General features: G+C 45.4%; 1 protein-coding gene across 15 annotated transcripts in view; it reads right to left on the bottom strand.

Moving 5' to 3' along the window:
• Window positions 1-624: 624 nt before the first annotated feature.
• LOC101159565 (serine/threonine-protein kinase BRSK2) overlaps window positions 625-22,003 on the bottom strand; it is a 129,525-nt gene continuing 108,146 nt past the window's right edge. For 3 of the 15 annotated variants that reach the window (XM_078944936.1, XM_078944938.1, XM_078944941.1), the window contains 8 exons: window positions 15,897-15,957; window positions 13,855-14,512; window positions 12,821-12,869; window positions 12,130-12,253; window positions 11,534-11,714; window positions 10,707-10,799; window positions 8,159-8,206; window positions 625-3,304 (listed from right to left, as the gene is read on the bottom strand). In XM_078944936.1, the coding sequence (XP_078801062.1) occupies window positions 3,081-3,304; window positions 8,159-8,206; window positions 10,707-10,799; window positions 11,534-11,714; window positions 12,130-12,253; window positions 12,821-12,869; window positions 13,855-14,512; window positions 15,897-15,957 (1,438 nt within the window). In that variant the 3' untranslated portion in view covers window positions 625-3,080. The remainder of the gene's footprint in view (window positions 3,305-8,158; window positions 8,207-10,706; window positions 10,800-11,533; window positions 11,715-12,129; window positions 12,254-12,820; window positions 12,870-13,854; window positions 14,513-15,896; window positions 15,958-22,003) is intronic. The other 12 variants (XM_023950574.2, XM_023950581.2, XM_078944937.1 and 9 more) reach the window with 7 other exon arrangements.

Below are 22,003 nucleotides of genomic sequence, written 5' to 3'. Positions count from 1 at the left end.
CATGAAAAAAATAAGGATTGTCAAGAACATGTTGAAAAGATGAATCAGATCAAAAAAGATTGTTTTGACCAATAGAATGACAGAGGAACAGCTGTTTATTTCTCTTTTGAAGTCTTTGGGATTTTGGCTTCTTCCTGTTTGGAACACTCAGTCCAGTTCTCTTTTACAGTGAACGGGTGGGCCACAAGTTCCCAGCTCCAACCTGTTAGCAACGGGAAGGGGGGCGGGGTTGCTCTGCATAAACTAAGTCCTAGAAAACGACAGGGTTTATTTTTCCCTTGTGCTATCTTAGATGACCCCCCCCCCCTGCCATTGACGTGTTCTCCCTACCATGACAAAGGTGGATAAAGGTGGAAAGATTTCATGTAATCCATGGACACCAGTGAAGATCACAAATCATTGAAGAAAAAAGGTTCAGAGCACTGTCTAGTGGGTCTAGATGACCCCACTCCCAATGCTAAAGTGCCTAGGATAGCACAAGGGTTACTTTGGCCAATCGTAATCATAATTGAAAGACCACTGGGGACGATTGGAGATGCATTTCAGACACACACTAGAACGCTGACAAATGAATCCAGATGTTTGTGAGTGAACGTGTGAAGAAGCGTCAGAGAAGCACAGATGTCCAAAGTCAACAGGTTTATTCCTTTAGCACTGAAGTTGTTCACAGTAACATCACAGGGGAATACGTTGCAGTGGTTTTCCTGCTCAGCGGCGGCGCTCCGAGTCCGTTCAGTGTGCTCTGGATTCCCACAGTAGAAAAAGAGCAAAGCGAACAATGGAAGGTATTGCTTTAGTTTTTCTCTCTGATGAGCCTCCTGCTCAGCCTGAGGGAGCGCCCCGATCGCCAGCGAGGCCCCTCTTTGAGAGAACGAGTGAGGATGCATGGATGCACGGTAACCAAAAGAAAAGAGGGAGGGGGGGGGGCTCAAATTTAGAAAAATATCTGAAGGCAAATTCAAGTCCTTGAAAAAAAACTGACAAAAAACATGAAAGTGGGGAGAAGAAAAGGGGAAACGGGGGAGAACAATTCCAGCAACGACATGCAAAGAAAAGACAAATGCTGAACATGCAAACCAGCTCAAAGTCGGCCCTCAAATGAGCGTCTCAGTAAATCGGCTTATATACAGAATGAATGCTGAGTCATCGTAACACATGGGTGGTGGTGGTGGTGTGGGGAGGGGGTTACCAAGAATAGGTTTGTTTCTCTCAAAGAGTCTAAGTCTACATTCATAAATTACAGCAAATCCTTTTTCCAAACATATATTACACAATTTCCCTCAGAAAGGAGGCGAACGGATCAAACGCTCAGAGGATTTCCAAGAATAACTTAAACACATCAGAAACACCATTAAATAAGAACATTCTCTACATCCCTCTCATAAATAACTGATAAATAATGAAAACGTTTCAATCAAATACAAAAATAGACATGGCTGTTCGTCTGAAACCTGCAGATACTCCAAAGGAACCTGAACCATAAAATGATGCCAAACATAAAAAACAAAAAAAATGATGACAAAGGGAGTCCAAGAAAAAGAGCGTATCCTTTTCCGACAGGCCTGGTCACACCAGAAAATGAGAAAAATTCAACGACACATGCGGCTACTAACAATCAGACCTACACGGCCCCAGAAGGGTCAAGAAAAGGATTTGAAGTGCCGTAACCAACATCTAGGATCCAGCAGGGGGCGACTCTACAGACTCAAACTCCTCCTTCCTTTATGAACACAAATAACTCGCAATGAGGGACGGTTTTTCTGTTTTAAATAAATACGATCAGGATTCTATTCAGGATCTCTTATTCCGCAGTTAGCCGTGGTTCTATCCTCACGCAAAAAGAGGAAAGAAAAATGACCAAACTGCTTCATGAAACGTTTCTGAAAAGGAAAATAGAGCAGATAATTTATGAAAAAAGATCCTGTGAAAGTCTGTAAAAACCTCCGCTTGTTGCCCTGAGGAGAGGGTTTGATGCTGCACTAAATCTATGGTTTACAGACTATTTTCTGACGCATCTAATATTTTCTTATGTGGATTTTGACACATGGGCGGAGCTTCTGTGGACTTGACCAATCAAGGGGACACCTGTTGGTAAACATTGGGCACAAAACAAGTGGGCCTACATTTTTTTTATGGGATTGACATATTTCCATCCACATCTTCCAACCGACACCCCCGCCCGGCATTCGTCCGTGGGTTGGTTCAGCGCGGCTGACTAAAGCCATGTTTAAATGCTGGTGTGAGCGAGCCTGAACGGATGACACAAAACAAGGCTGACCCTGAAAGCAAAAGGTCACAACAACACCGTATGTACAAATGGAGCGCTCCTTAGTCTGTACAGGGGAATTCATCATTCGGTGAGCTCTGCTGGAGGCCCCGTGCACAGGCAACCCCCCAGCACAGAGAAACTCCAGATACAATCCAGCCGGCGCTCCTCTCTCCGTCCGTGTCTGTCCTCCATCGCCGCCTCATCCAGGTCCTGCTTGGAGTCACCAAACCCCAAAAAGGAGCTTCGATCATCCTGAGGAGCAGGACTGGATTCAATCAGTCCATGGGGGGGAGGGGAGTGAAGAATGAGTGGGGGTGGGCAGGGCTGACAAACATCACTGTCTTAAGGCTTGATTTTTTTTCTCCTTTTTTTTTTTTTTTTTTTTTTACATTTCTTCCATCATGTTTGCTGTGGTGGGGGTGGGGGGCAAATCAGCCTATTGATGCGGGGCTCTTGGAGCCTGGGAGCCCCTGACTTTTTCCGAGGTTGCGGACTCTGGTGGTCACGGTGGTGGAGGAGCCGCCGGGGTTAATAGCTATTATGGATGATCCCTGGTGGCAGAGACAGGTCAAGCCATCACACATGTGAGGAGGACAGACACCCGCCGAGAGACCCCCGAGACGCAGAGAGGGACACACGGCAGGGACGGCGAAGCTACACCTGCTACTGATCGGAAACACGGCGGTAAAAGTGACACTCCCATCATTCAGCAGAAAACGCAGAACATGGGTCTGATTTCAAGCCTCCGCGAGCTAAAGCGACCTCAGACCCGATTACTGCGTCTCGCTTTCTCATGCACGGCTACCGCTCCTTAAGGATGCTCCTGCGTCCTGTTGCCGGCAGCCATCTTTGATTTTTCTTTGCTGGAGGGGCATTTAGATTCATTGGGAGGAGGCTGGTTGGGCTTGTTGCTGGGGGCATGCTTGGCGGGGGGGCTAGGCGTGGAGGGGGCGCCAGGGGAGTGCGACGCTTGGATGTTCTTCTCGTCTGAAAAAAGCTGTTTAATTACGTCAAAGAAGTTACTCAACGGGCTGCCTACACAAACGGGAAGAAAAGAACAAAACACAAAGAGAGAGAACAGACAACACATGAGCAATGGGGTTAACATGAGGAGAGGAAGAGGAGGCAATGACATGAGTGGAGAGCAGCAGGAGAAAAGGGGACTCCTTCGCCGCAAAAACTGCGGGCCGTCCAGAAGAAGAAGCGTCTCCCGAACATCCAGATGCACTTTAGTGTTTCCAATCGAGAAGGCCTGAAGTCCGACCTCAGAGTCCCAGTTTCCTCTGCAGGATGAAGGGCCAGCAGGAGCTCTCAGACACTTTGAGGCTTCATACAAAACCTCAGCCCTTTCTAAAGTCGAGCAAAGAATTCATCATTTTTACATTTTATTACATAATTTAAAAAACTACAGTTTTCTGCCAAGTAGCTACTGTATTTGGTCTGTCACTTGGAAACTGTTTTGTTTATTGTTCATGATGCTGGTTTTAAATTAAGATACATAAAGTCAAATATCTGAAAAACTGTAAAAGTCATAATTGACCTGGTGATAAATCATGTCAATTCCTGATCATCCATGGTAACTCATGGTAATTCTTAACAGGTCACTATATTTCATTATAAATTGTGTTCATACATGATGACTCATGATAATTCATGGTAACTTATGATAATTTTTGGTAATTTACATTACTTTATGCTAACTCATGATAAAACGTGTTAGTATATAAGTCCTGATAACTCATGAAGTCATGAGAACTCATGATAATTCATGGTTAAATGAGTTAATTCATAAAAACACGTTACATTTTGGTAGCTCAAAAAAACTCACTAAAACACTTGTTAATTCATTATAACTTGTGTTAATTTATGGTCACTTATGATGACAACAGCAATTGAATCGGTTAGTTCAAAAGGGGCCCAAGTCCACAATTTTTCAAAACAGAGATATTCTATGTTCTATGGTCTTCAAGGGAAAAGTTATCTAATTATGTGTAGAAAAAGTCCCAAGTCCGTTGTAATGTATTGACTATGGTTGACATTTAAGATGCATTAAGTGCTAAATTCCTGGACTTGGGCCTCTCTTGCATGGGTTTAGCTTTATCCCATAGATGGCAGCACTAGTTATCCAATATGGCAGCGCCCCTGTTTAATTAAAGAAGGGCCCAAGTCCAGAGACTTTAGTTTGCTAGTCCTCTGAAATGATAAAAGTGAGTTGCTTCATATTATCATATTATAGCATTTGTAAGCTATGAACTGGTGCTAAATCTGGGTAAAGTATTAATCATTTGGTGTAGCCTCCTTTAAGCTATGCAATTAAAATCATTTCCTGGAAAAACAAACCTCTTGGACTTGGGCCCCTTTTGAACTGACCGATTCAATTTTAAATAAGTAGCAGACCCAAATCAATACTGTTTTTAGAAACACATAAAAACCTCTATATCTGGCTTTTCTTTAATTAGATTTTTTTTAATATGGACTTTCACTTTTCTTTTTTGGTTTGTTTTAAACTAGTCTTCAGAGACATTTTTTGTCTTTTTCCACTGTTTTCTAAGAAAACTGTGCCTTTGGCAGCTCTTCAGTTGGATTCTGGACCTCTGCTGACCTGGTTTTCTGTTCACAAACATCTGATACCAACAAACAGAACCGCGGACGCCGGAAACAAATTTTCTTTCACACAAGAACATTCCATCCTCGTGCTCACTTGTTTTTACAAATCTGCTACAAAGTTAGGTTGAGATGCAAACTAAGATGTCCGTATCTATAAGAACGCTATCTTCTAAAAAAAAAGAAGGTTACTTTCACTGTTTTGGCACTCCCTAAAGAGTCAATTTTAGATATTTTAGATGACTATGCTGTCTTTTTTGTTGTTGTTTCAACATTAACCCTTGACTTCAGAAACACTAACTTTTGAAATCCTGCTGATAACATTAAACATACTTCAGATTTGCTGCTGGTATGCTAGCAGCAGCTATGCTAGCTGCAAAAAATACAAACACGACTTTGACTTTTTCAAATCCAACATTAACGTAAACATTCAGCAAATATTTTCTTAAGAACATTTTACATTACTGCCTTGTTTGATTTCTCAAAATGACGTTTTTATTCTTAGAGACAGGAGGTGGTAATGAGCTAAAATGCTAGCAGGTGAAAAAAACGGATTTTAAAGCTCTGTTTGGGGATTTTTTTTACTAACTCCCAGAATGGTGTGTTTTGTTTCTCTGCTTTTTAGACACTTTGGAGTCGGGACACCCTTTTTTTCAACAGGTTCGGTGTGAGTGAGAATGCTCTCAGAGCTCCTGCTAACCCGCCATCACTTCAGCATCCGTCACAACATCCATCTGCTCAGACAAAGATTCTCCCAGTCAGTGCTACAAGACATTCATGAGGAAATCCATCATGCAACAGAACAACACAGTGCACACAGTAACGAACGTCAAAGTTGTGCCTGGTTAGTGTTCCCGCCGTGTCAGTGTGTGGACAAAAATCTTTGTCTGGATTGGTTACGTTTGGTGAGAGATGAGACTTCTTTCAACCATCACTTACCTCCCTTTGCTCCCAGACTTCCAGGAGTCTGATACTCAGTCAGTGATTATTACTGCTGCATGAAACATCAACATGCAAAGGGTGTGCTAGGAGCCAGACCCACACACAGTGACATGTATCCATGTCAAGGTACCAACACTTCCATCTGAGCTCCTACCAGCTTCACCTACCCTCAAGTTATCCAGTACACACACACATTCACACACACACATTCACACACATGCACACAAAGATTGTGTAGGAAAGAAACAGATTATTTCCATGAGCAATTGTAGGTATACATTAAATGAAATCTAAAAAAAGTATTTGAATACATAACACCAATAATTTACCTAGAAAGCAAAGGTTTCACACTTTTCCTAAAAGGGTTTAATCAGATGGTCAAACATTTGGTTTCACGATGTGATTTTGTCCTGTGAGGATTCACAACCTGCACCTTTGCAATCACAACAGATCTATTGTTTACACGTTGGTTGTGATGCTGTCAAAGTTTCTGTCTTTCTGTAAAGCACTTTAAAAGGATTCCTTAAATAAATCAATTGACTGTATATGAGAACTGGACTGAGTGGCTCCTCCCCCCTGGCATCCAAACAGGAAGTACCCGCTGGTTCCAAGGAGCCAAAAACTTATAGGCAGTGTCCAAATTCCCGCCCTAACCCTAACTACTAAAAAACTAGATAGTGGGGCACTATGTAGTGCCCTGGATTTTAAAAGCAATTCGGACGCCATGCTCACTACTTTTTTTTTTTTTAAACGCCGGATATGACGTTATTAATTTCACAAAATGAAAATCCAATTAATGTAAGAGTTTTGCACGATTATTTATGAGTCCACTGTCTTCTGAAGATAAAAATGTTGATGGTTTATAAAAAAATATATTGAAATAAATTCTTTTGGCAAAAATTGTTCCAACGCAATGCATTGTGGTCTATATTTATCAATGTAGAGACCTTAAACGAACAGTGGTTTTTCGCAGAGACTTCTGGGAAATTTCTAGGGCACTGGATTTTGGAATTGTAGATTCGTACAGCGCCAGAGAATGGCAAACGCCCTATATGGTGATTAGGGGAGGAATTCGGACATGTTAGTCATTCTATTAGTCAGAATAATTCTTGCTCTGATACCTTTATTTAACACCTTCTTGATAATCACAATATTTTTTCTGTAGTTCAAATTAATTAAGTTGTAAACTCAGTCAACAAGTAGGCGGTCTCACATCAAACTTTCAAAGCGTTTGATTGACAGATTTCATGCAGGGGGGTGGCCTTCCAACAAGCTCACTCCTTATTGGTAGTGGTTGCCATAGAAACAGAAACTCGGACCAATCACTGCTTACTGACGGCTGTACCGCAGAAAACGGCGACTGAATGGACTTATTGGAGTGGGTGTCACTGACTTGAAGCAGTTCTCTGATACAGTCAATGACCAAAACGTCAAGTACAGCTTTACCTTTGTCTTTAAGTATGAACTTGTGTTTAGTTGATTTTTTTAAGGGTAAACCTGCTCTTCAGAAACGAATACTGTCTACAGGGAAATCCTGCCAGCCTGTGGGATGAGCAGCAGAGCTGAGGAGGTGGGCCATGCCCAACAAAGACACGCCTGATCGGAGCCTGAACGGCAGAACCTGTGGGTGCCGTTTGCTTCACCAACCAGCCAGTGATATCTGACTCATGTGGGTTTGGAACTGGACTGGAACTGTATGAGTCCACATACAGCTTTGAAAAAGACAGAGACAAATAACACTAATAAAGTGACATCTTTGGCAGAGGTAGTGTCATGATGTGGGTCCTCCCTCAAAATACAAAGAGAGATCCACATGAGATTCTGCCTCCAGGAGCAATCCTGTTTTTATAAAGTCTGGGACCAAACGCACTGGATGACCTGCCAGCAGTCTTGCCTTCAACCTCAGTGAACACTTGTGGGATTGGCGGGTTTTGATGCGTAAAGGAGCCTTAAGGACTCTGTCTCTGCTCAGAGAAAAGAAGCATGGTGCCAAAAGGCCAAAAATACAAGAGAACTCTGTGAGAAGATGCTTAAAGACAAACTGTGACTGAGGTTTCGGATGCTAAACCTTTACCCCCGCTGCTTGTTTGGGAGGAGTATCCTGCCTAAGGGGCGTTAAAGAGCACATGTGGTAAATCTGGCCTGGCTGAGGTCAGAATCCGTCCTGACTGATCCATTTCCATGAGATGGCTTTCACACACGTGCACACCCATGCGCGCACACACACACACAGTGTTATTGCATACAGGCTGTGTTGGTGCGGGCCTTCGGGGTGTTGGCATTAGGTGTGTTAGAGTCAGTCGGGGGGTGAGGGGGAGGAGGGGGGGGTCCACCACATCTTACCACGCTTTGATGATTTACTGGGCAAAGAAGGTGAGCGCTGAGAGCCATCTGAGAGCAGAGGAAAGTGTCAGAAGGTCCCAACTTCATCGCCATGTGAGCTGACATCAAGCAGGAATCCTTGACCCCCCCCCCCATTGTTTTTTTATGTTTATCCATCAGCGTTCGGCCCATTTTTCTGACTGATACGACAGGTTAGTTTATGGTCCTGAGGTTCAGCGTTCAGAGCAGAACAAAGCTGGAACAGTTTCCTTCAGCCTCTGAGGACATTTTGAGCCCAAAGAGACGTTTTTAACGTCTTCAAACAGAAATGCTGTTGAGAAGGAGCTGACTTTAGCCGCTAAGAAGAGAAAGTTCTTCTGTCTTTGTGAGAGAGAAAGGGATCATGGAAGCTCAAGCCCATTTTTTCTCACTGTGCTGTTTGAATGTGGATCCAGCAGGATCCACAGGTTATCCTGGTTTCTATGGGAAGAAGACCAGACGCTGATGAACTCGTCCTGGAGAGATCCATCTGTGTGGCAGACCTAAAACCTGGGAGCCATAGAAAGGCTGATGATCAGCAGCAGAGAGGATTCACTTCTGTGACTTAAGGAGGATCTGAGGACTTCATCAGCTTAAAAAATGAAACATTTCTTCAACGATTCTACTTTAAGAAAATGGACTGAGTATTAGCGGTATTCTGTATCACAATAAGTGACTGTACTACGTGTTTCCACAGGTGGCATTCAAGCTGCAGCCCCCGGAACCAGAGGTGACTTACAAAACAACTGGAAAGGTAAAAGAAAAGTGAGTTTAAACTTTAGCTTAGAGGCTTAGAAATGACAACTGTGAATTGTAAATGTTTTAAATAGTCTTTGGATTTTACTTTTGTTTTTTATTACTTTTGTCGCTGTCTGGACCAGGACTCCCTGAAAAAAGAGATTGGAAATCTCGATGAGACTTTTCCTGGTTGAATAATAATAATTACATAAAATCCTTATATCTGCATTTTTATCAAATTGAGTTTTAACCGCTTAAATGAAAAATAAAAACGTATGTTAGATATTAGTTTGTTCATCCGTTTCATTTTTCTATCGTTTGTGTGTTTAAGGCTGATGGCTTTATTTTGGGATGTCTTCTTTGACAAACAACAGGCCCACTGAGCTGCTGACCGTTTGTGTGTTGCGTGTTTGTGAATAAAGTTTGATTTGAATTCATTTGGCCATTTGAAAGTTACAAAACATAATAACGTAAAAAAATCTGCAGGAAATTTGCTGATAAAAACAAGACAGAAAACTTGCACCCTTGTTTTAAATGCAAAATATAAAATGCTGTCACACACACACACACACACACACACACAAAAGTACACACTCACAAACGCACGCACACACAGAAGTCATCAGAGGCTGTCTGTGTCCGGAGGATGGCAGCAAACAGGTTTGTGTCGGTTTGCTGAGTCATGTTGCAGCAGGCTGTAAGAAGCATGCTTTGTGGCGCTCTGGTGTTGGCCAGCTCGTGTCTGAATGGCGGCCTGGACCGTTAACACACAAACCAACGCCATTGTCGCCCAGCGGCCACTTTGCCGTACTGCGTGTGGTTCTGGGTTTGGGTCAGGGCCATTCAGTCCACCGAGAGGCGGCAGGCCGAAGCTGTGGATGAGGAGCAGCAGGGAGGTGTGGAGGGGCGGGACGCAGGAGACAGGGATGTGGAAACCCGGCACATCTCCACGGTGACGGGTGAAGCTGTGCCTGACAACCGTTCCCCTCTGTGGCAGTGAGCGTGCACGTCGGAATCACATCAAAGCAGAAGTTGGAGGGAAAATGACACTAGAGCCTGACTCTGAGTGCACTTTTATAAAGGGAGGGGTGAATTTCAGCCACGGACGCCTGCAAAGCCAAACTTTAACCAGAGATTTGCTGTAGTTACTGCACTTTGCCACCAGAGGGAACCGTTATCAAATGAAAAACCACAGACTAGACCATGGAAACAACACGGCACCAAACAAAACCAACAGACAACTGGAGGACAAAGTCTCTCTTTCTTTTCTTCCGTCATATTAAAATTTGTTTATCTAAAGAGTCGACCGCAGATTTACCAAAAAGTCTCCAGAGTGTCGTCTGAAGCCTCAGACTCTGTCCAAAACCTCTGTGGAGGAGCCTGAAGCTCTTTGAGGCTCAGGTTAATCCAACTGTGTATGTGTGTGTGTGTGTGTGTGTGCATGTGTGTGTGCAGGAAGGCTGTCCTCTGCTGAGTGGGATCTAATTCGGTCTGCAGAGGACAGATGAGTGTGACGCACAGTCCCGTGTGGCTGTGCTCGTCTGCGTGGACGCCCGCTGACGTGATTGCGCTGCGTGTGTTGGCGTGCACGGTGTGCTGCGCGGCAGAGACATGCACGGGGAGACGCCACGTGCCAAAGCAGTGCGCTGAGCCCAGGGGAGCTGTGGTGTGGCTGCACCGTGATGCCGGGGGGGGGCAGGGGCGGAGGCTGTGAGGGCGTGGAGGACATGGACGGGGCGGGGAGGGACTTTTAGGCGTGGTGGTGGTGGCGTGGCGAGGAAACTTTGCTTACCAGATATCTGCGGCTGGATGCCGGGCTGGTCGTTGGTGCTGAGCAACTGGGCCTGGATGGTCTCGACCACACGTTTGAAACGCCGGCTGGGACCTGAGGGGGAACCAGAGAAGACGATGATGCTGAGCCAGAACCGCCTGCAGGAGCTCGTGTAGAGCAGAAATGAGCAGAAGAGAACTCTTAAGGTCACAAAGCCACTACGTACGTTTTGCATATTATGTGGGGGAAAATTGGTGAATAGATGTGGAAAAAGTGAAATATTTGTTGTCTTCATGTGAAATCTTCACAGATGTATCACAAATGAACCACAATAAAACCACAAAAGTACAAATACACCAGGCAAAGAACATGTAAGCCAGCGGTGAACCGTGTGTGATTACTGCACCGTTTGTATGCATTTCATTAGAGACTTGTGCATCAATTCTGTCATTTGAACGAGTCCGTCTAGGCGATATATGAGTCTGCGGTTTGTGCGTCAACAATCTGTTAGACATACGTGGAACGGTCGTGGAAAGACACAAATTTGTGTTTGCATCTCACGAAGGCGTTAAAACTTTCAGGGATGTGTCTGAATTATCAAAACTGAAACTGTAAACAATTTGATTCTTTTTGAAGATGAACCTTTGCGGAAAATATAAAACACACTATCAGCTGCAAAGAACCTCTTTGTCTACGTTCCCCCAAGCCCTTCGTCCGTCATGTTTTGGAGGAAACCAATGAAAGGAAGACATACTGCCCCCTGCTGTACGGGGAGAACCCTGGCGTTCAGACCCGGTGAGGCTGGAGCAGAATGTGTCCCCCCAGCAGGAGAGTTTCTGTCTGTTTACCTGACAGCAGGGTGAAGGTGACTGAGTAGATGCCGTTGTCCTTGGTGGTGCTGGTGCTCTCTGTGTAGGTGATGTCCACCTGAAACTTGACGGGCTTCTGGAAAACCGTGGGTCCGGCGGTCGACTTGTACTCTGCCCGGAAACTGGTCTGAGAGATGACGCTGTGGCTCAGGCTGGGAATCTGGGAGCGAGCAGAAGAGCCCGGTCAGCAGCGGCAGAGCTTAGATTTGAGGTGTGACAACTGCTGTCAGACTGAAGAGCCTGAAAATCTGAGAAACCGATTGTGCCAGAATATTATGTAACAACAAAAAAACATGTTTTTTCTCAATTGTTGAGGCTCACCGGAGCCAGAAAGGAAAAGATCCGGATTTGATCCAGGTCAAATCTGAACCGTTCAGATGTGTGGAACCAAAAACCTGCTGGTTCTGTTGGGTTTACAGCAAACGGTCATCATGTGGTCAGCACACGGCCTGAATCTCTGAGTGTTTCCTTTTCTTCTCGCACGTTTCTTTCGGTTGAATGAAGGTTTTGATGATGACACAGCCCAACAGTGGGATGGGTCAAGGAGGGAATCTATCAAAGTGAAGAAGACTCACGGAGAGGAAGGCGTGGACGATGTCGGCCTTTATGGAGCTCAGAGGTTTGTCTCTGATCACGATGAAGATCTGCTCCTCTTTCTCCAGGTTGATGAAGTTCCCAAACCAGGACTTCTTAGCCAGCCTGCAGGATGAAAAATAAGAAGAGGATTCTTCATAAATGTATGTGATGTTTGTCGTTTATAAACTATTTCTAAAACATCAACTTTCCCAACAAATGTTTAAGCACTATGTGTATGTGTGGGTGGGGTGGGGTGGGAGGTAAAAACTTGCAGTTTGCAGCAACATGGCTGCCCGTCTTTCTCTCTCACCGCAGACAGACCGCAGACACACCAAAAACACACAGCAGACGGACCTTAGAGGCACCACAGACCCACCACAGACCCACTGCAGACGCAGTGCAGACGCACTGCAAACACACCGCAGTCGGACCGTAGACAGACTGCAGATGCACTGCAAACACACCGCAGACACACCGCAGACAGACTGCACACGCACTCCAGATGGAGCAGTGGAGATCAGCCTTTAGACGTGCGTGACAAGCCCGGTGTTCAAAAGCTTTCATACTGTCTGTAGTATCAACTGACTTCTTAGGTTCTTCTGTTATCAGACACGCTGTGTGTTTTTTTTCCCACATACAAGTATGTGTCTCTAGGTTTACACGCATGTCAGATGTGCTGCAATTACTCACTCTGGAGAGGAGTCGGGGGTGAGGCTGGACATGTCCTCCTGGGTGGGAACTGTGGATTCAAACAGAGGTCATAGGTCATGGGTTGTGATACAGAAACAGCGGCTGTACAGACATTTCCATTCTGCATTTGCTCTCAGGTTTGATTAAAAAAAATGTTGGCTCTCATTTACAAAGGTTTTCTTAAAGTCCTATTATGATGATACACCTGGATAATGTTCTGTCTTTGCCTTTGACCAATAACGCGAGGTAACACTTAGTCTTTGATATGACTGGAGTGTGGAATCAAACCTTTGGTGTCCTGGCCTCAGGGCGGACACTCTACCACTTATTTTTCTAAAGCAGGCCTGTTTATTTATTCCTTTACTCTAAACTGTGTTTTCATCAAAGTCCAGATATGTTTCTGACTTTGCATCAAGTTGCCATAGAAATGCTCCCCAAACATCCATATAAGGGCACGAGACGGTTGAGCAAGAAAGCATTAAGAGAGAGAGACAAAGGCGGGTTAAATCAGAGTAAAGCCGCGTCAGAAGGGAAAACATCAGCGGTTCACAAAGAGAAAACGTTCATTAGTTCCACAGTTTACTCAGACTTTAGAAACCATCAGAGTGAGGTTGGTGTGCTGCATTGAAGGACAACCCTGTCCATCTTGAAACAGATGTTCCAGTTTTTGTTTGGTATCTTTCTCTTCCTGTTTTCTCAGACACCGACCAATCACAGCAGATGTGACTCTGCTTCCTGGTCCTGTCTTTAGAGGTTTTCTTCTCACTGGTTGCTCAGTGCAGAGATGACATAGAAAACAATGTGTTTATAACAAACTTCTGATGTTTCATTACTATCATCTGTCTTTGCTGAAAGGTTCTGGACTGATCTGGACCAGAACATTTAGAATAGAAAAGGTTCTGTCTGGGGTTTTTCCGTGCAGCGTTTTCAAACAGCCTCAGATTTGAACTGGTGCTCATAAACGGATTAAAATAAGAAATCATAAAGTTCACCTTTCAGATGCCACCTTCCTACCGTAGATCTGCCCCCCCTACCTTGCATTTTTCTGCGGTGGAAGCGCGGCGAGCCCAGGAAGCTGTTCTTGATGGAGTTGAGGCGCGTCCTCCAGGGCAGGCCCCCGATGGACGGGCTGGGCGGCGGGGTCGGGCTGGGGGTGCCAGCTGGGCTGTCCTTGGGTGTGTGCACGGGCGTGCCTTTTGGGGTAGGGAGAGGGCTCCCTCTTGGGGAAGGGTGGGGGGTCACCTGTGTGAAGGGGACAGATTTGCCGTTGTGGTCAGGGTTAAGGTGGGGCCGGCGAAGGGGTGACATGGGGGGCACCGGGGAGAGGGGGATGGACAGCTTAGGCGGGACTGTGAGGGGAGGGTGGCGCCTCACCCGGGGGCTGTTGGGCACAAAGGGCACCAGAGACTGGCTGGGGGTGGACGGCTCGGATTTGGGGTTGCTGGGGGTCTGGGCTGTGTGGGGGAGCGGGTTGGATCTGGTGGTCTGCAGTGGCTTCTCTGACGCTTTGGGCTTGGCAGGGAGGGTCTGTGTGCGGGGGTGCATGAGGGGGGAGCCCATCTTTGGCTGGTAGGAGTTGGGAACCCGGGGCCCCACGCCGTTTAGGCGGACCTCGGTGGAGTGGGTGGGGCTGCAGTTGGGGGACTGACACAGGTCTGGGGACTGGGGTGGGACAAAAAAACGCCGGCTGGGCTGCAGTTGGCCATGCAGCGCGACACATGACAGCGGGGGACAGCCAATGAGGAAGCCGGGAGGGTTGGGCAGCAAGGCCCGATGAAGGTTCAATGCCAGCAAAACAAAGAGCAACAACACAGCAGGAAATGAAACGGAGCGCGGTGATGGGTTGGAGGTTAGCAGGCAGGACGTGGTGAGAGTGCAAGAAAGAAAGAAAACAGAACATGCCATTAGCAAAGTGATCAGCCAATCAGGAGGCAGCAGTGGAGCACTCGTGAAGCGTAAACAGTAGGGATGCACCGAGATCAATCTGTTGATCTTCGTACCCACAGAGTCTTGCTTAGAGGCCTCCAGAACAAAGACTACAACCACATCGGTGCATCCCCGAAACCAGCAGGTGACCTGGCCCAAAGCTAACAGATGTAGCTTCACTCCCCGAGAAGGGGGGCAGCCAGAGCATGCGCGGTGGTTTTCAGATGAGGGGGGCAGTGTGTCCATCAGGCAGCTCAGAGCAGAGAGAACCCACAGATGATGACCACATTGTAATCTCTGAGGTCAGCTTTGTTCTAAGGGGAGTTTGGGAAATACACACCACATCCACTTACAGTAAAGTCCCACTCGGATCCTCTTCTGATCTATTTCCAAAGTGTTTCCACTGCTCTTCTAATTACGATGATGCAGTTTTTAGCCAAAATCCAAAAACCCGTGTCGTTTATTAGGACATAGTTTCTGCAGAGCGGCAGGATATTCACTTTTTTGAGAGGCCCACGCCTTCTGTGTAACCCTTAACTGAGAGCTCTTTGTTCACACGTTGAGCTTGTGGGTCAGCCCAGCTTCAGACCAAGACTAAGCGGGTGTTAAATAAACCACATCTAAGCCACATCTCCACTACTGGCAGAAGTTAAGATCTTATGCTTTAGTCAAATGCACTCTCATGGGGGGTGGGGGGGATTCGTAGGACGCCCATACGAAGCACACTCTCTCTCTACGAGTTTACTGAGCAGTCTACCACCGTGACATAGTTGTGGGTCACCTGCGTGCCACTGTACAGTCGTATCCACCCATACGAGCTGGGACTAAGGCTTTCACTGCTGACGCTCTTCATAAGGTAAAGATCCTGGAAACATAAAGATGTATGCAGCCCCCCAGCAGCGGACGGTTCCCCGAGCTCTGTGCTGCCCTCTAACGGAGTACCGCCATCCGTCATCGGTTCAGAGCGGCCTCGGCTCAGACGGGACTGTGGATCCTGAAACCCATCTCTGTGGGATCCACAACCGGGACACCCTGAAGGATCTGCACCCTGTTCAACAGCTTAGGGATGAAGATGAAGAGCTGCTGATGAGAGGCATGCCAGCAGAGCCCGCTAGCCAGATGCATTGTGGGAAGCCAGTCAGACACTTACCCTGGGACTGCTGAGAGGGCTGGTGGACAGGCCGGTGGAGGCGCCGCTGATCGACCTGGACCTTCACAGAACACACAAGAGCACAGCAGGGTTGAGAAAAGGAGTCACTCATGGAAATCTGCTTCACAAATGAAAGGTATGATAAAGTCCTCACACCCCCACCACACCCCACCCTGCGGACCGCCGCTCAGTCCGGAAGGGACAAAAGCTGCTGGATGCGGGTTTGTCCATGACTTCCATTAAAGACATCACGTTTTCTTTCCACACACACTCAAATATGAACAACATCTAATCAATAAAAAACCAAAAGTTCTTCAGACGTGTCAGCAGTTTATCAGACACACAACACAAATGAACACAACGCGCACATCAAATGTAAAATTCATTAACTCCCCTCCTCTCTTTCTGAGCTTTTCCATTTTTCATTTACAAGTCATTAACTTTTCATACTTCCCTCCATCTCGACCTCCCCTTTTTTTTAAAATGCCGTTACACTCACACACTCACACACACACACACACACACACACCCACACATCCACTTCAACAAGAACAAAAGAGGTCTGCTCCTGTTATTTCTGGATTTTCTGGTTTAATTGCCCACAAACAAATTCACTTCATAGGAAACCATAAATGAAAAGCATAAATCATAATCAAACAAGCACAGACTCCATCGAACACACACACACACACACACACCAACACAAGCATGCCGTGGTTTCCATAAATATGTCTTCATCAAATATGAAGATACATGAGCCGTAGCTTCATCTTCAGTCACAGACTCAACATGTGAAGTCAACTAGTAACCACTAAGTGTTGCAGTTCCTTCTATGACCACTTGGGGTTGGTTTATTATGTGAGAGTGTCCGTCTCTCATGTGAAAACATCCATTTTACGCCCAATAATAAATACAAGGTAAGTCTGGTTTCATAAACCTTCTGAACGTTTTTTATTATCATTATCATTTTTTCTGTTTGAATCATCTTTATTGATTTTCTCAGAGATTGCATCATTGTGTGAACCAAACCAAACTATTGATAGATGATGTTACAGATGAGCGGTTCAGTGTATGTTCAGGTAAACGTCCTTTAGGTAAATACTGTCCTTTAAGGTAAATGTGATCACAACCATCACCTCCCACGGTGGTTTGGATTATTGCTGCTCCTTTGAGTCTCTTCAGCGCACAAATAAAAGCATCAACTTGAAAGGCGATCAATACGACCCGAGCTGAGAACAGAAATCCTAATGAGCTGTGAAAATCACACAGCAGTGCTCGAACACCAAAGACCTGATGGAACTTGTGTGCATATTAATACCAAACCTTCAGCTCCATCACGTTTGATGTCAACCTTCCAAAGAAACTCAGGTCAGCATTTAGACTTTCCCCCTTTTAAGATGAGAACATATCAGAATGTTTTAGACTATAAATAGAGTTCCCCCGTACATGAACATATTCACCATAGAAGTGCATGTTCATAACTGGAAAAGAGCATTGAGAAGAACTCAATTCTGATGGTTTTTTTGGTTTTACCGCTGCACACTAGCTACACATGACATGTTCCTCAGAGCCCTTACCATTTATTCTTTTTAGGTAAAAGTTTAGTAAACCAACTTTTCAGAATTTCCTCTTGCGCATTCCAAACCTTTACAAAAGAAAAACATGTTTGTTTCAAAGCAGTGCGAGTAACTTGAAACTTAAAATCAAGTTTCTTCTTCTGAGGTACAAAACGAATAACTTTTGTGGATTCTCCAGCATCTCTCTAACGTAAAATTGAGCATCCTTAATAAAGTTAGCTGTTTGGCTAAATCTTCAAATGCAGGGGTGGGCAAACCCCGGCCCGGGGGCCACATGCGGCCCGTTAAATGATTTAATCTGGAATCAATTATATTGATAATCCTTATACAGGTTTTACTTTCCCTGTAATTCTAAAGTCCACTCATAAATGCTGCTCTAATGCTTAGATGTTGATAGTTACTGTATTCAGCATTCATGGGATGTTGGAAGATTTGTTGTTTTCCTGATGTATCTGATCGTTCATCATCATGCACATGAACGCAGCGTTTCTCTAATTTTGTGTTTTCCCTGAGGGGCATCAATCCATCGGATCTAAAACAAGAACAAAATCCAAAATGTTCAGCTTTAAGATATATCCATCAACTTTGGAGCAGTTCAAGCATGTTTTCATCCAGATTCTATGTTATTTCTTTCTCTGATGAGGTGGACCACCAAACGCTCCACACATCAGCTCCCGGTCCGGGCCTTCAATCAGAGTCAAGCCCACGAGCCAGAGCGTCGGCCCACCCCTGACTTCATGAATAACACTGGATATTCCCAGCCTAATGAAGTATTAAATGTAATGGCATTGGATTGGTTTTATATGTATTACTCCACACTTCAAGACTATAAGTAAAACAATATAACATTCTCAACACATTATACTTAAAATTATTCAAAGAAAATAAAGTTTTAGTCATTTTACTTTGAATATATGAGGGTTCCAAGACAAATTTTCCTCCAAAATTAGCCGTAGAAATCTGCACTCGGAAACTTTTTTCTACTTTTTGACTTCTTCCTGCTTTTTATTTGCAAAACCCTAAACTTAGTCTTTGAACCTCAGGATGTGAGTCTCTGAAAAAGAAAAGATGAAAAATCTCAGAATCTTCTTCAACCGTCTCTTTTTGCTGCTGGTCGTCTGGTTCATGTGGTAGCTGTGCCACCGTAAGTGTGTGTGTGTGTTTGCAAAGTGCACACTATTCACCATCACAGCATTCTTTTATTGGGAAGACCATTAAAGCCTAGAGGAGGATAAAGCCGAGGTGTGTGGAGTCCATCAGGTCTCAAAGCTCAGGAGAACCTTTTTGATGACAACTGCACTGCTAAACTGAAAGTCGTTAGAACTTGTAATTTTACAGTTTTAGTTGTGTTTTTGTGTGTGTTTCTCTCATTTGTGCGCACTGAATGACCTTGATGACAATGACTTTGATTACGGTAAACCTTCTGTTTCCTTTTTAAATAATGCTAAAGTCTACAATATCACAAAAAAACAAGTTTCTGACTAAACAAACATAACATGGAACATGTATGTGCAAACATTATCCACAAAACCAGCAGTCTGTCAGAGTTTAAACTCCTCCAAATCCAAACCTGACCCGCTGTTTTCTTGCTGTAATGGACTTCAGTACTGTCAGCACACAGCAGGTCAGAAGGGGACGACTTTTGTTCCATTATTCTTAAATGGAGGAGGCAGAAAGCTGCTCTCAGGCTTCCCCTGCCTGAAGCTGAGTTAACACCAAACAAGATTCACGCGGCAGAGACGGACAGTTTTAATGTTGAGTCAATGGTATAGACGCGATCTGAGGTTGTGGGGCGAATGTCTGGCAGCGGCGCGATGTGAGCGACCAGCGACCAGGCCAGAGTTCAAACATAGGAATTTTGGGTAGGTCGTCCCTTTGCATCTACCAATCAGGGACTCAGCTTTGGGCATCTGACGCTTTCAGTGAACCCATCAGCGGGTAGAATACACAGGAAACATTTTGGCCTGAACTTCCATCTATTTGGTTAACCCGCTGGGACCGCCGGAGCCCGTCCCGGCTACTGTTGGGGATACGCCCTGGACAGGTCGCCAGCCTGCTGCACCCACGGCGGCTCTCTGTCCCGGGGGCCGACGGAAGTCCCTCGCTTCTCTCCCTGCCCTGCTCCATTCTGATGCATCCACTTTACTATGAGTAGATCCATGAACGTCTTTGTTTTCCTGGCCTGAGCAAGCTTTTAACCCTTGTGCTATCCTAGGCACTTTAACATTGGGAGTTGGGTCATCTAGACCCACTAGACAGTTGGGTCATCTAGACCAGTGCTTTTCAACCTTTTTTGAGCCACGGCACACTTTAACCTTGACAAAAATCCCGCGGCACACCAACATCCCAAAAAAAAAAAGAAGCAGAAATTCATGGTCTGTATTGATCGACAGCCCCCCCCCCCCGCAATCTCACGTGGATTTTTGTGATAATTGTGGCAGAAAAAGCAGGAAGTTGCGGCCGTTTTTTTCTAAGAGATGAACCACCAGCTAAAGACGAACTCTAGCTGGTATTTTTGTTAGAACTGAGCGACTTTATCAGCAGAATTAAGAACAAAGAAGTGAAGACTTTAACCACTTCTGATTGGTCAGACTGATGACATGTGATTAAGCCTTCAAGAATGATTGCCGGAGACAGTTTTCCTTACACAGTTATAGCTGCAGCTAAATCGCGGTACCGTGATTCTTATCAAAATGTCTTTAATAGAATTAAAGAAACACAAAGAAAAAGTAATTTTAAGATCTTTTATATTCCTAACTACTCAGTGTTTTATCAGGGCCTGTTTGGATGAACACAGAGCTGAAATCCTGGAGATGGAAAATGTTTTTAGATCCGCAATTTCTCCATGGCGCACTTGACCATCTCCCACGGCACACTAGTGTGCCGCGGCACACTGGTTGAAAAACACTGATCTAGACCCACTAGACAGTGCTCTGAACCTTTTTTCTTCAATGATTTGGGATCTTCACTGGTGTCCATGAAATCTTTCCACCTTTATCCACCTTTGTCATGGTAGGGAGAACACGTCAATGGAAGGGGGGGCTCATCTAAGTTAGCACAAGGGTTACAGCAGCCCAAAATATGATCAGAGTCATTAAACCTAATAATCGGGTAAATGCGATACTTCAAACTGGGTTACAGAAACACGGCGGAGGCGGCTGTCCCACGGACACGGCTCTCGGAGCGCGAGTGAAGCTGCCGGTACCGGGACAATCTCAGAATGATCTCCTGAACCCTGACATGGAGACGCGATTACCGATGTTTTTGTAGACCTCTTCAGAATAAAGTAACCAGATCTCTCTGGTGCATCTTCCATGCATTGTAAATGACATAAACACAGACAGACATGTAGTCATCAGGCTAAAAACATTAGTTGGTAGCTCCTCCCACACGTAGCCGTGGTGTCAAGCCCAGCAACACATCTTTGCGCGAGCAGAGAATTCGACATGCGGCGAAAGAGTCGCAGCCAACACTAATTTGCAGTGCGAATGGCGGTCGGTGTGAACGCAGCTTAAGGCTTCATAAGGGACTTGACCTTAAAGGGTCATTTTTTTCCTCTAAGGGGACAGACAATATACCCTGCTTAAAGGGTTGATGGTTGAAGCAGCGGACTGGCTGCATCCTGACTAAGAACCTTCTTCTTTTCTTCGCCAAAGGCTTGAAAATTGGCCTTGGATTGGTTTTCAAGCATGAGTTTGGCCTAATGGACAAATGAGAGGGCTAAGCAAAGGCACAAGGCTCCTGGAGCGGCACACCTAGCTGCCGACATGATAGAAAACATGATTGGGGACAGATCTGCCAGGAAAACTGGGACAGAAAGCCTCCAGAGATGTGGGAAAAGCTGGTGGCCAACTGCTGGGACATCTGGAGCAAAAGATATCTCATTGGCTCTAAAATACAAATTGTTATTTTAACCTTGTTGAAATGTTTCTTTCTGGTTGTTGTTGTCTCATCACCCTGGCCATTCAAATAGTCTGGGGGTGCGTAATCTTTCCTCCAACAGAGGACCAGAGCCCATTCCCGATAAATCCTCTGAGAGCCCACCCACCATTTGATCTGAGCTAAACTTTGCTTGGTTCGGCTCCAATGGTGGCTCTGGTTCTGTTTCCGGCCAGCCAGGTCAACAGGTTCAACCCGGTCTGGAGCTGAAGTTGAGGATCTGATGATGCTGGCAATCTGTGAGGTGGACCATAGCTACAAAGAGTAAGCAGCGCCGCCTACACACTAGCAATACGTTGTGACGTTTCCTGGGCCCCAATGGTAAAGGAGTGTTATGAGTGCAGTCTGGGCGTTCAACAGTCAACCCGGTGGTGGTGAAAAGGCCCAGATCGAATCGTTAGGATCAATTTGGATCTGCTGAGTGAGTCAAGTTACCAACTCAGTGGCCTTGTGGTAGAGTGTCCACCCCGAAACCAGTAGGTCAAGAGCTCAAATCCGTGGCTGACTCTGAAAATAGGAACCTAGTGCCTCCCTGTTTGACACCCAGCACTGAGGGGTTGGATTGGGGGGTTAAATCACTACATCAGGGGT

This window comes from Oryzias latipes, chromosome 3, assembly GCF_053564925.1.
Source record: "Oryzias latipes strain Hd-rR chromosome 3, Olatipes_Hd-rR_3.1".
Lineage (NCBI taxonomy): Eukaryota > Metazoa > Chordata > Actinopteri > Beloniformes > Adrianichthyidae > Oryzias > Oryzias latipes.
The sequence above is the reverse complement of the archived record's forward strand: the minus strand, read 5'-3'. Positions and strand labels throughout refer to the sequence as shown.